This window comes from Mobula hypostoma, chromosome 12 (genome assembly GCF_963921235.1).
Source record: "Mobula hypostoma chromosome 12, sMobHyp1.1, whole genome shotgun sequence".
In the NCBI taxonomy this organism is placed as follows: Eukaryota; Metazoa; Chordata; class Chondrichthyes; order Myliobatiformes; family Myliobatidae; genus Mobula; species Mobula hypostoma.
The window spans coordinates 41979666-41994074 of NC_086108.1; the positions used below are offsets into that span (position 1 = coordinate 41979666).

Sequence of the window (14409 nt, forward strand, 5' to 3'; positions counted from 1 at the left end):
CAAGAGGATTTTCTTACATTTGACATCATGGCAGAGGGGTCTAGAAACAGGGGCAAAGACTAAAACTGGAAGATGGATTGAGACACAGAAGAAATGTACTTTACCAGAGGATAGCAGGGCTCTTACTTGCTGAAAGGATTTTTGAGGCAGAAACCTTCAGCAGCGTTAACAAAATGCCTGGATAAGCAGCTAAAGTCTGGGGCATGCAGGGTCAGGAACTGAGTGATGGGGGGTGGGATTTACTTTGGTGGTTCTTTTGCACCCAACACAGACTCAGTGGAATGAATGGCCTCCCAGCATCGTGAGTTTTTTTTACATTTTAGGTGAAAGAATAAATTCTTTCTTTCTTTAAACTCCCCAGGAGGACCACAACCTTGTCGGAGGGTTTGGAGGCTTTCGTGCCTCAACGAGCCAGAGAGCTATGTTGTCCGGAGACAGGGCTCTATGCTTTGGCTCTTGGCAGGGTCACCCATGCCAAACAGGTCAAAGGGTAGAGGCCACACCAAGAGTGGTCCACCTGTCCTCCAGATTCAGAGGTCCAGCGCAGGCCTAACAATCCTGACTGGTCAAACAAAACTGTTACAGAAACAGCAATGAAGAACCCTACATCTGTGTGTGACAATATCCCTGAGTCTCCACCTGGGACTTGCATGGCTGACGGTAGTGAAAACTGCGAGGAAGCTACTAACATGATGAAGAAAGCCCTGAAGTCTGCCAAGACCAAGACCAAAATTGGTTTCTGGAATGTACAAACCATGTACAACACTGGCAAGCTAGCACAAGTAACTGCAGAAATCCATTGTTACAGCCTACATATACTGTGCGTCAGTGAAAGCAGGTGGACAGGGTCTGGCAGACTAAAAGCAACAACTGGTGAGACGGTTTTATGCTCAGGAGGGGAATATGGTCAGCATCATGATGGTGTAGCTGTCATTTTGAAGAAAGGTATTGAGAAATGCTTGCTGGAGTGGAAACCAGTCAACAGGAGGCTGGTAAGAGTCAGACTGAAAGAGAAGCAAGTGAACATGACTGTGATCCAGTGCTATGCTCCAACTAACAACAGTGACATTGAAGAAAAGGAACTCTTCTATGAACAACTGCAATAAGAGATCAAGTTAACACGACACCTTGACATAATCGTCGTCATGGAAGATCTAAATGCCAAAGTGGGAAATAACAACTCACACTTCACTAGGGTCATGGACACGCATGGATGTGGAACGATGAATAACAATGGTGGAAGACTGGTGGAATTCCGTGCCATGAACAATCTGGTCACAGAAGGGTCCCTCCTTCCACACCATGAAATCCACTAAGTGACATGGTGCTCACCCAATGGACGCAACAAGAACCAAATTGGCCATTTGAGGCACACACTCAATAATTCAGGAGCAGCTTCTTTCCCCCTGCCATCTGATCTCAGAATAGGCATTGAACCTTTGAACATTACCTCATGACTATTTTATTTCTATTTTTACACCACTTATTTAATTTAACTATTTATAAATTCTCATTCTGATTCTGATGATCAATGGTATGCGGAGACAATCCTTGCAGGATGTAAAGGTGAAGGAAAGAGCAGATACAGGAAGTCATCACCAGCTTGTTGTAACTCAAGCTGAGAAGCAGCCGCACCAGGACACATGTACAAAAACGTTCTGAAGGTGAGAAGCCCAAGGGTACCAGTGTGAGATCTGCCTTCACCATTCAGCTTAAGGACAGACTTCAAGCCTTGTAAGACATTGGAAAGGATGTGTCAGTAGACAAGATCACACAATGTGGAAATGATTGCCTCAGTCTTCGAGGAGAGCAATGGGGGTCATCTAGGATACAGAGCTGGAAAGCAGAACAAAGAATGGACACAGCAGGAAAGAGGGACAGCCTTAGAAGAAAGATGGAAAATTAAGAAAGAGCTGGATGGAAAGCCAACATGACTTAAGGTGAAACTTCAGCTAGTATACACTGAAGCTAACAAGAATGTGAAGAGACCTGAGAAAGGATATGGGTGTCTACATGGAACACCTTACAGTGCAAGCCAAAGGTGACCAGTGAAATATATAAAATAGTTCAAAATTAGTATACAGAAGTTTCCAGGCCATAAAACCATAAGACATAGGAGCTGAATTAGGCCATTCAGCCTAGTGAGTCTGCTCCACCATTCCACCATGGCTAATCCTGGATCCCACTGAACCTGCCTTCTTGCTATATCCTTTGATACCCTGACTAAACAGGAAGCTATCAGTTTCCGCCTTAAGTATACCAATGGACATGGCCTCCACCGCAGTCTTTGGCAGAGCATTCCACAGATTTACTACCCTCTGGCTAAAAAAAAATCCTCCTTACCTCGTTCTAAAAGGTCGCTCCTCAATTTGAGGCTATGCCCTCTCATTCTGGATACCCCCACCATAGGAAACATCCTCTCCACATCCACCTTATCTAGTCCTTTCAATATTTGGTAGGTTTCAATGAAATCCCCACATTCTTCTAAATTCCAGTTAGTACAGGCCCAAAGCTACCAAATGCTCCTCATATGTTAACCCCTTCATTCCTGAGATCATCCTCGTGAACCTCCTCTGGACCCTCTCCAATGACAACACATGCTTTCTGAGAGATGGGGTCCAAAACTGTTGACAATACTCCAAGAGCAGCCTGAGTAGTGTCTTATAAAGCCTCAGCATCATCTCCTTGCTTTTATATTCTATTCCCCTTGATATAAATGCCAACATTGCATTTGCCTTCTTTAGCACAGTCTCAACTTGTAAATTAACCTTCTGGGAGTCTTGATGAGGACCTAAGTCCCTCTGCACCTCTGATGTTTCAACTTCCCCCCCCCCCCCCATTTAGATCATAATCTGCACTACTGTTCCTTTTACCAAAATGCATTATCATACATTTCCCAACACTGTATTCCATCTGCCACTTTTTTGCCCGTTCTTCCAATATGTCTAAGTCTTTCTGCAATTGCATTGCTTCCTCAGCACTACCTACCCCTCCACCTGCCTTCATATTATTTGCAAACTTTGCCACAAAGCCATCAGTTCCATTATCCAAGCCACTAACAAACAATGTGAAAAGTAGCAGTCCCAATACTGACCCCTGAGGAACACCATTCGTTACTGGCAACCAACCTGAAAAGGCTCCCTTTATTCCCACTCACTACCTCATGCCTGTCAGCCATTCCTCTAGCCATACCAGTATCTTTCCTGGAACACCACAGGATTTTATCTTGTTAAGTAGCCTCACGTTTGGCACCTTTTCAAATGCCTTCTGAAAATCCAAGTAAATGACATCCACTGCCTCTCCTTTGTCCACCCTGCTTGTTACTTCCTTGAAAAATTCTAACAGATTTGTCAGGCGAGATTTCCTTTCACAGAAACCATGCTGATTTTGACTTATTTTATTTTAGGCCAGATCCAGTGGCCCCATGAGAGATAAAAACGGTTTGCTTTTAACAACTGAGAAAGAGCAAGGAGCACAATGGATAGAGTATGTTGGAAAATTACTGAAAATAAACCAGCACCAGATGAAGAACCTGATATGTGAGAGGCAGCAGAGGACCTCTACATCAACATAGGTCCACCCAAGAAAAAAAAGAGATTATTGCTACGATTAACTTACTAAAGAACAGCAAAGCTCCAGGACATGACAATTTGAACACCAAACTTTTCAAAGCTGAACCAAAAGTTGTAGTAGTCACCCTGCAACCACTGTTTACTATTGTCTAGGAACGAGGACAAGTTCCCAAGGACTGGACAAAGGACTGTTAGGATCCTGACTAAGTGATTGCAACAACTGGCATGACATCACACTTTTGTCAGTGCTCAGCAAGATTTTTGCCAAAGTCATTGCCCAACAGATTACAGATGCTGTCGATGTCTGCTTGAGAAAAGATCAAGCTGACTTCAGGAAGAACAGAGGCTGTATCGACCAGATCTTCACACTGCCCAACATCATAGAGCGGTGCACCCAGTACCGGAGACAATTGTGTGTAAATTTTCTGGATTTGAAAAGGCTTTTGGTAGCATCCACAGGGAAGGCCTCAGGTGAATTCTCAAATCATATGGGGTCCCTTCCAAATCTGTCCAGCTCATCCATATTTTCCATGCTAACTTCACCTGCACAGTTGGGGATGGCTTTGAGGTCAAGTCAGAAGTGAGGTAAGGCTGCGTTATGACAGTGACATTGTTTAACCTGGTGATCGACTGGGTTATGAGGCAAACAATGAAAGGTGAGCAGGGAGGTATTAGGTGGACTCTGTTCTCTACTTTGGAAGAGCTTGACTTTGTGGATGACCTCACATTACCATCACATGCAAGAGAAAACTCCGTGCCTATACCTTTGGTGGACAGGTTAGACTCAGGGCCAGCCAGAGAAAGACTCAGACCATGGCCCTCACCGTAGAGTCTTGTCCCTCACATCAAGGAATATTTACCCAGTGTCAACTTACCAAGTACCGGCAGATTCACCTGTCTGGGCAGCATCACTCAGCACGATGGTGAGACCAAGGACGACATCCACAGCAGACTCAGCAAAGCTAGAAACATCTTCAGAACAATGAGCAACACCTGATCAACCAAGTATAGCGTCCATAACAGGGTGAAGCTATACCAGAGCTGTGTTCTGTCCTTAATCTTGTGCGGGTCAGAATGTTGGTGCATGACTGAGAGTGACCCTTGCCAAGCTGTCATCACCCCACACCACAAGCCTCTGGAAGATCCTTGATATCTTCTGGCTAAGAAAGATCTCCTTCAGTGTCATCAAGCAGCTATGGCAGAAACGTTGGAGATGGATTGGGCACATGATGAAGCCAACTTCATCATCAGGTCAGCATTTCATTGCACCCCTGAAGGGCGGAGGAAAAACGGGAAACCAAAAATAAGTTGACTCCATAATGTAGAGGCAGAAATGATGACCCTGAACATGAGCACAATAGAGAAGTTGGCCAAGGACAGACAGAGACAAAGGACCTCCATTACTGCCCTAGATGCCAACAGAGTAATGGGCAGTAAGATGTTTAAACTCGAGCAAATAAAATATCATTTGTCGATTGAGTTATCTTTCAACACACACTATATCGACTTCAAAACAGCTGCTGCTAGAAGCAGGAAACAACCAACTGCGGAAATTTGAACAGCTGAAGGTTTTCTGGAAAAGCAAGATGATGGCAGCTGTATTCGTGTGAGCAATGTGTGATTAGTGAGATTGCACTGATGTTCTCCCAGCCAATGCAAATTAAATGCTCCAGACAACTTCTAATTACATTCAATATTGATCTTGGTCATTGCAAATTTATTGAAAGTTTTAAGTGCTATTTCCAATTATGACAAAATCACAATAAATGAAAATTGGTTCAATAACAAGGCTATGCAAATATTTATTGCCTGTAAATTTGTTTCACTATTATCTATTTACAAGAGCTTGGATAATACATACTGTATAATCAAATTTAGCACAATAAGCAAGTTATATAAATAGCAGTATCTGTTGTTTTAATACTCTGCACTGGCTTTGTAGCTACTCTTTGGACTGCAGCCCTGTCAGTCTTGGCTAAAGTAACCTTTGGAGTCAAGTTACCAGAAGACAAGAAACAGTAGTTCACACAAGCCGACAAGTGTTTTAAAGACATTACAAATCAATATTAATTTATTACAATAAAGCCAACAAAATCATCTGCAGCCATACCCCACCATCCCCTCACCCCTCCCAGCAGTCTGAGAGCATTGCAGAGATTTCTTGGACCAAACAATATTCAGTGAAATCTTCCATGGTGTGCAACACAGAATAAAGTTCAAAGTAAATTTTATTATCGAAGTAGATATATGCCACCATATTCAACCCTAATATTCATTTTCTTGTGAGCATAATCAACAAGTCTATAGAATAATAACTATAACAGAATCAATGAAAGACCACCCAACTAATGCATTCAACCAGAGTGCAGAAGACAATGAACTGTGCAAATACAAAATGAAGAAACAATAGTGATAAATAAGCAATAAATAACGAGATCATGAGAAGGAAGAGTCCTTGAAAGTGAGTCAATTGGTTGCAGAAACATTTCAATGATGGGGCAAGTGAAGTTGAGTGATGTTATCCTCTTTGGTTCAAGAGCCTGATGGCTGAAGGTTAGTAACTGTTCCTGAACCTAGTGGTGTGAGTCCTGAGGCTCTTGTACCTTCTTGATGGCAGTAGTGAGAAGAGAGCCCTGGGTAGATGGAAGCTCCTTTGCTGCGACAGCCTGTCATGTAAATGTGATCAATGGTGGCAGGGCTTTACCCGTGATGGACCGTGCCACATCCACTATCTTTTGTAGGATTTTCCATTCAAGGACATTGATGTTTCCATCCCAGCCTGTGATGCAGCCAGTCAATATACTCTCCACTACTCATCTATAGAAGTTTGTCAAAGTTTTAGATGTCATGCCAAATCTTCGGAAGCTCCTATGGAAGTAGAGGAGCTGCCATGCTTTCTGCGTAAATGCACCAATATGTTCTAAACCACTAAATGGTTTGAGTAATTCATTCTTAACTTAGGCTCTGCTGTTAAGATATCAATTAATGGCACTCGTCCACTCCAACCAACATAACCAACATCTCAGTATCTCTGATTTATTTTTCTTAATACTCTGCACCCTGCAGCCAGTTCATCTGGACTCTAGAGGCACCCTGCCTCCAGATCATTGTTTGAATGAAGCTTTTTGCTACACTTGTTAATCTGACATTCTCTGGCCACAGAACCATTGCTGAAGGGAATACAGATGGGCCTTGGAAATCTATCCTATCAGGTAATTAATTTCTTCCTGCACTTGAAAGCAGCAGCCAAAGATGTCCCAGATGAATGTGGAGCTCTCTGGCTAGCACGCTGATCCCCAAATATATGCATAGAAGAATTATTTGGTCCCCCTGATTTAAGAAAGGATATATTCACCTTGCAGTCAGTCCAAAAAAAATTTGCAGAACTCATTTGCTGGAATGAGAGGTTTGTCTTATCACAAGTGGCTAAAGAAATGACCGTAGTTGAAGAGCTGAGGGGCCTACACTTACTCTTTTGTTTAATGCTCATCTGGTTCCTCCAGATATTGCAGAGCACAGATTTTGCCAGATATACTCTTGACCTGTTACTAACTGAATTTAGAAGCAGGCACATAAAGCTGGTTTCAGAAAAAGGAAAGAAAACAAACAAAATCAAAATATTGTAATTAAATGCAAACCTTTTCAAAAAAGTTTGTCTGCACTTGATAGCACATGGTCAAAAGCACAATACTAAGAACAGGACGAAGAACACTCAAATAAACATTTGTCAGTAAGAAACTTCAGCACAACTGCGTGTAATTTAAAAATGTGCTTTCTGCCAAATTTCCTGGAAAAACAATCTACAGCACAAGTCAAAAATTTCACCCACCATGAAAATACTTCGAGATCATAAGACCAGGTTACAAGTTCACTGAAAAGCAGATGTCAAAATATTCCTATGTTCCACTGCCAACCTGTGAACTATAAATGTACTTGTAAAAAATGACAAATTAGTCTTTACCAGTCATGGAATGCTACTGAAAATAAAATGCTCATATTCCTATTAGTTTAATATGAAATGTTTCTGAGTATGGACTGGAATTCAGAGAATAGTCGTCTGAATGGACAGAGCAAGTTAAATATACAGACATTTAGAAAAATACAATAGAATAGTATCTAACATTATTTAAGCAATGCACCCTATTGAACAGTGAAAGAAGCAAACATTTGTTTTTATAAATTCATGACTGTATGTTCAGCGGAGACATCTTATGGGAGCACTCAAAGAACTCATACCCTAACAATGTGCATTGGAAGAAGCCATATCACTCACCTGCAGGGAATTCAGTATCACAAAGATATACGCCATCACAACAGAAAATGGAACAAGTACTCCACAGAGCCACGTGAGTCCCAAAATGGGCAACAGTACCAGCACCGCCTTCACAGCAGTCCTGCAACAGAATGAAGAAAATCACACACCACATGGTCTTGTGGTCACAGATCAAACCACAACTCCTGCTTCATGCAGGCAACTCAGCGTCAGTGACAAAAAAAAAATCATTATTTAAAGCAATTATAGTCATTCTGCATGCTATGTTGTTCCCAGAGAATCCCAGTCGTGTCATTACCCAACATGAATCCATGAAGGGGTAAACTCAAGAACAGAGAAATAATGACAAAATGTGGACACTGCATTTTTTCTAAAAAGTCAATTACTTAAGGATCCTAAGAAAAATGCAAGCCTGAATCACTAATCTGCTTTTGTTTTTCCAAACCCAGCATTTACAGTACTGTGGTCTGCTTTTTACGTAGGGCGAAAAGTTTACATCTTCTGAAGAGAAATACCAAGGCAATTCAATACCACCCCTTGAGCACCATCATTTACACAACGTTTCTTACCTTATCTGATCGTAGGCTTGCTCCATCGGACTGCTGTTAACAGCAAGCATGATGGCACGCCGTTTAGCTGTTGACATGGTGATCAGCACAACTCGTGTAAGCACAAACATGTTCACCTGCACAACAATAACACAATGTATTTGGCAGCAAAGCCAGGAAAAAGTCAAGCCTCATGCCAAATGTAATTTAGGGGTAACCGGTTAAAGCTAAATACATGAACTGCAAAATTATATTTAGAGTTTTACACAAATAAACTTTCAGAAGATGAGTAGTTGTGTCATAACCAGGCTCATTATGGATCTGAGGGTATTCTATTTTCTCAACTCCAGCCAGCAAAGCCTGACAAACAATCACTTTGTCCCAAGAGAGTTACAGATAACTAAGAGAGTTGGTGTTTATTGTAAGCGGTGATAGGAACACCACTACCAGAGACCGCATGAGTGATTAAAGCTAAGGATAAGGTGTCATGGTAGAGGGTAACAGAGAATTTTTTGAAATTATTTCTTTGATAAGTTTGCTGGATCAACATTACCCCAATCAAAGGGAATAAACCTGCTTCTGTGACACAGAAAAAGAGGTTCTGCAGTAGGATTGTCAATGGACAAAGATAAAAGAAACTGCAGGTGCAGAATCTGGAGTAAATCAGTGGATCAAGCAGCAACTGTGGAGGGCTTTAACCCAAAATGTTGACTTACATCTTTTGCCTCCACAGATGCTGTTTGATCCTCTGAGTTCTTCCAACTTTGTTTATTGCTCCTGTCAATTATCTTTGGATAGGATGTTCCCATCTTCAACAATAAGTGACTGAATATGATGAATCCAATCCCCTTTCTAGAATTTAAGTATGCATTTTCAGTATAATACTAATAGATTTGCTAATTTCACAGAGAGGATTTGAAAGAGCTGCCCTGCTAATTCAGAGCTCAATAAGGGTTCGATGCTCTTTTCAGAGGCTTACCATAATAATGAAGATCACTGGCCCAACAAAGGCCCAGATTACTCCATTGTGGACATTCAGCCAGCAGTACCGATCGGCAATGTACTTGTCGTGCGCTGCTGCCAGTGTGATAGTTACTATAAGAACCGGAATACCTAAAATCAAAATGCAAAATATTACAACTTAATGGTAGGTTTGAACAAATTTGAAAAACTGATGAAAACCAATGGATTGTCACAGGATGCTGATAGAGTCCCACAAATTGAAATTTCTGCACTTTCCCAACGTGTAAACATAACCTGTTAGTTTAAATTACAAAAGCAAAAAAAAACACTGGATTAAATCACATCCATGGATTTCATCAAGTCTGTATCCAAATTTACTTCTCATATATTCTCTAACAGAAGAAAATATATACTTCAATTCCATTAAGGACCCTTTAGGAACGGACTTGGCCATATTTTGTAGAATCAAACAATAAAGAAACAGGCCCTTCAGCCCACCTATTCAATGTTAGCAGTTTTCGCTATCTACGCCGTCCAATTTGCCTATATTAGGCCTCAGTACCTCCATATCTTTCCTACCCAAGTGCCTTTTTGTCATTGGTACTTTATACTTCATACTTTATTGTCGCAAAACAATTGGTACTAGAATGTACAATCATCACAGCGATATTTGATTCTGCGCTTCACACTCCCTGGATTACAAATATTAAATATTAAAAATAGTTAAAATTAGTAAATATTTAAAATTTAAGTTATAAATCATAAATAGAAAATAGAAAAAGGGAAAGTAAGGTAGTGTATATAGCTTCACTACATAATCTGGAAACTCATTCAGTTAACGAGCAAGTTCATTCAGATAACCAGCATCCTATGTGTGAGAAACCTAACCTTCCAATCTCCTTTTGACTTCTCCCCTCTTATCCTAAACCTGTGTCCTTTAGTTTTAGACACCTCTGCCTGGGGAAAAATAGAATTTGATTGTCTATATGCCAATGAAAGCAGGATTTCCCAGTAGGCACACATTTCAGTTTGGCTTCCCATTCCCATCCCGACCCTGACACGTTGGTCCGTGGCCTCCTCACTATTACGATGAGGTCACTGTCAGGTTGGAGGAGCAACACCTCATTTTCTGGCTGGGTAGCCTCCAACCTGATGGCATGAACACTGATTTCTCTAACCTCTGGGAATTTCTCTCCCCCTCCCCCTCCACCCCTCCCTTTTTCCATTCCCATTGTTGTTCCCCTTTTACCTCTTCTCTTCTCTTCACCTGCTCATCAGCTCCCTCTGGTACCCCTCTTTCCTCCATGCTCCATTATCTCCTCCTATCAGATTCCTTCTTCCTCAGCCTTTCACCTCTTCCTCCTATCATCTCCCAGTTTCTTACTTCATCCCTCCTCCTCCACCATATTATTCTGACTTCCTCCCCCATTTCCAGTTCTGATGAAGGGTCTTGGCTCAAAATATTGACGGATTATTCAACTCCATTGATAATGCCGGACATGCTAAGTTCCTCCAGCACTTGGTGTGTTTTGCTCAAGATTTCCAGCATCTGCAGAATCTTGTCTGTTAATGATTTCATACCCCTCATAATTTTATAACCTTCAATGAGATGTACATTTCTGTAATAGCTCTTGCAAATCTCACACAATCTGTTCCAACTGAATAAAGGCCCAGTTGCATAAGTTTTAGTGTCAGCCCTCATCCTGAAGTTCTCAGTCCAATTCTTAATAAGATGTGGTTCAGTTATTTTCCCCCAAAGGAGTTCATCAATAAGAGTTGGACTACTTTTACTCAGAATATATTTCACAAACTCTGCATGCACTGTCCCATACAACTCGAGGAGTGTCATCCATTTTCCCTTCTAGACATCCAAGCAGTCTCTCCAGATAAAGCAGCAATCTCGTGTACTTCTTCCAATCTCATCTAGTGCATTCACTGTTCACAATGTGGTTTCCTCTATTGTGGAGAAGCCAAATGCTGACTGGGGGATCAATTTGTGGAGAAGCTGTGTTCACTTTGGAAGAATGCCCCTCCATTTCCCTGTCATTTTAATTCACTGTGCCTCGCTTTATTCTGACCTATTTGTGGTTCCTACACTGTTAGGGAAAGTTCCAACACAAGTTTGAGGATCAACACTTCACATTCTATCTGGGCATATTGCAGTCTTCTGTATCAAAATCTCCAACTACAGTTCACTCACTCTTTCTTTCTGTCTGAAATGGCCACTTCTGCCTGTCATCATTATTTCTTCTTGTCTCCCAGCCTAACTATTGACAACATATAACACAAAGAAACATAGTAGGCTTCTAACTGTTACATTAACTCATTACGATTCACCCAATTAGAAGAATGCTTGTCCTAAAGCACATCTAGGAAACTCTCAGTTTTAACCTGCATGCAGCTGGCTACAGATCTAACAATGGTGAATTTATCACACGAACTAACTGGTTAATTAACTAAGCAACACACATCAAAGTTGCTGGTGAACGCAGCAGGCCAGGCAGCATCTATAGGAAGAGGCGCAGTCGACGTTTCAGGCCGAGACCCGAAGCCTCTTCCTATAGATGCTGCCTGGCCTGCTGCGTTCACCAGCAACTTTGATGTGTGTTGCTTGAATTTCCAGCGTCTGCAGAATTCCTGTTGTTTGCGGTTAATTAACTAAACTTTGTTTACTTTTCCGTTATAATGTCCCTTTAAGCTCCTGACTTAAAACCATTTTCTTTCTGTTATATACAGTAGCTAAATCATGTGCATGCTATCAAATATTTGGAAGAACGTATCAACAGATTGGCAGCACCAAAATATTTGTTTCCCTGCTATGTAATTATAGGAAGATTGAATAGTATTTTTGGCACCGAGCAAGGTTATGTCTGTCTTGCATGACCAACACACGATTCTAATAGCATTAGGAATGCTAGCAATCTATGGCACAATGTCTACTGTATGTGGGCACACTCACGTTACATCACACCCGATTATTATGCATTTTGTGAACTGTTAGAACAGCCTGTCTGAATAACTAGAAATATGCTTATAAATTCCTCCTTGTTTAGGCTAGGACATCATTACTCCACTTGCCGTGAACGTGTTCAGGTAAAAACAAAGTGTAGCCAAGTGCATATTCTCTCAATTCACTGGACTTTCATAGAACCACTAAGGGATATTTAAAATCCATTGTTCTTACAATACAAATTATAAGTAAGAAAACATAGTAGTGTACATGCTACGAATATATATATATAGTGATATATATTTACTTTAAACTTTAACATTTATGTCCCAATGGTTACATCCTCTTGTACTCTTTAAATTTGGACACTGAGACTTCAGTTGTCAGTGTTAAGCGGAAGTTAAAATCAAACTTGCCAAATAATTTTAAATAAGCTGAATACTACAAACCATAGTTCACATTTTACATAAATTGGGCATTTATAAAACAGCATCATTTATTTCAACAATATACAAGTGCAGTATTAACAACCCAAGTTGGGAATCTATACTCTCCTGATCAAAATACTATAGTTCTCAAGTAACCTACCCCATCCAATAAGGTAGTAATATTTCATTCTCCGTTCCTCACTCAAATTGACAGTTACTACTTTACTCCAGAGAAGCAGCCCCTCCACCATCATCCACGCAAAAGCGGCCATAAAGAATAAATGCAGGAGCGCAGTAACAGCGGTGCAGGCAGTCTAGAAAAAGATGCAACAGATTACTTTTCTCATTAGTATTTTGACACATTAATTGTCACATTATCAATCTAGGGCAATGTGTGTTGTGTAAATGTCAGCTGATCATGTCTAGGCAACAAATACAAAATGCTGGAGGAACTCAGCAGGTCAGGCAGCATCGACGGAAAGGAATAAACAGTCAGCGTTTCAAGCCAAAACCCTTCACCGTTTATTCCTTGCCATAGATGCTGCCTGTCCTGCTGGGTTTCTCCAGCTCTGGATACCCAGCATCTGCAGAAAGTCTTGCGTTTGTGAGCTGATCACGTCAGGCTTGACTATGTACTGCCCCACTGCTAAGCTGTCATGATGGTGCTCACTAACTGGACTCATTTACAATAAAATTACATAAGTTGGTCTGTAGGATCAGTGGAGCTCCCAGTCCACAGCTCTGCACAGGTCCACAGTGCATTACTCTACATTGCTTGGAGATCCAGGAAAAGGCAGCAAGGGGAGGAAATGCAATCACAATTTCACCCCCCCCCCAAACAAACTACACCAGCCCAACAAACCCTCCAACTTATTAACACCCATAAATAAGAAAAATTTTAATAAAATTCAGGAGGGAAGTTCAACCGAACTCCTACCTGCTCACGAAAGTGGATATAAAAGATCCCATGGCACTATTTCAAAGATCACCCAACATCATTAAAATCAGAGGTTATCATGAGCACATTGTTGTCTAAGACAGTATTGTGCACAAATTACCTGCTGCATTTCCTGCATTAAAATAATGACTACACTTCAAAGGAGTACTTTACTGGGCTACAGAGCACACACTATGCAAATGCAAGTTGTTCTTTGATTACTTACAGCACTAAAAATGTACTTGTTAGAATTTCCTTGTTAGAATACTTTGCCATTCAGTCATGATCATGGTTAAGAGTTGTTACCCTGCCGCTGCCTAAAAGGAGTTTGTACATTCCCTCCTCCGAGTACTCCGGTCTCCTACACAGTCCAGAGGCATACCAGTTGGTAGGTTCATTCAGGGGTGCAGTGCTAGCCGGAGCACACCAGAGCACGTCTTTAAGAAAAAAGCCGAAATAAACAAGCTAATTAATTAGGTGCCGCCCAGGGTGATTTGAGTATCTCAGAAACTGCTGATCTCCTGGGATTTTTACACACAACAGACTCTGGAGTTTACAAAGAATGGTGCCAAAGACAAAAAAACATCTGGCGAGTGGTTGTTCTGTGAGCGAAAACATCTTGTTAAATCCACTCACTGGATGATTTTTTTTTGTTTTTGGCACCATTCTCTGTTATCTCCAGAGTCTGATGTGCGTAAAAATCCCAGGAGATCATCAGTTTCTGAGATACTCAAATCA

General features: G+C 41.2%; 1 protein-coding gene across 1 annotated transcript in view; it reads right to left on the reverse strand.

Moving 5' to 3' along the window:
• Window positions 1-1115: 1115 nt before the first annotated feature.
• The window catches only part of LOC134354515 (adhesion G-protein coupled receptor D2-like), a 56654-nt gene continuing 43360 nt past the window's right edge, over window positions 1116-14409 (reverse strand). Inside the window, exons 15-19 of the mRNA XM_063063436.1 lie at window positions 12895-13048; window positions 9373-9506; window positions 8415-8530; window positions 7846-7966; window positions 1116-1154 (exon numbers count right to left, since the gene is read on the reverse strand). Of these exons, the coding sequence (XP_062919506.1) occupies window positions 1116-1154; window positions 7846-7966; window positions 8415-8530; window positions 9373-9506; window positions 12895-13048 (564 nt within the window). The remainder of the gene's footprint in view (window positions 1155-7845; window positions 7967-8414; window positions 8531-9372; window positions 9507-12894; window positions 13049-14409) is intronic.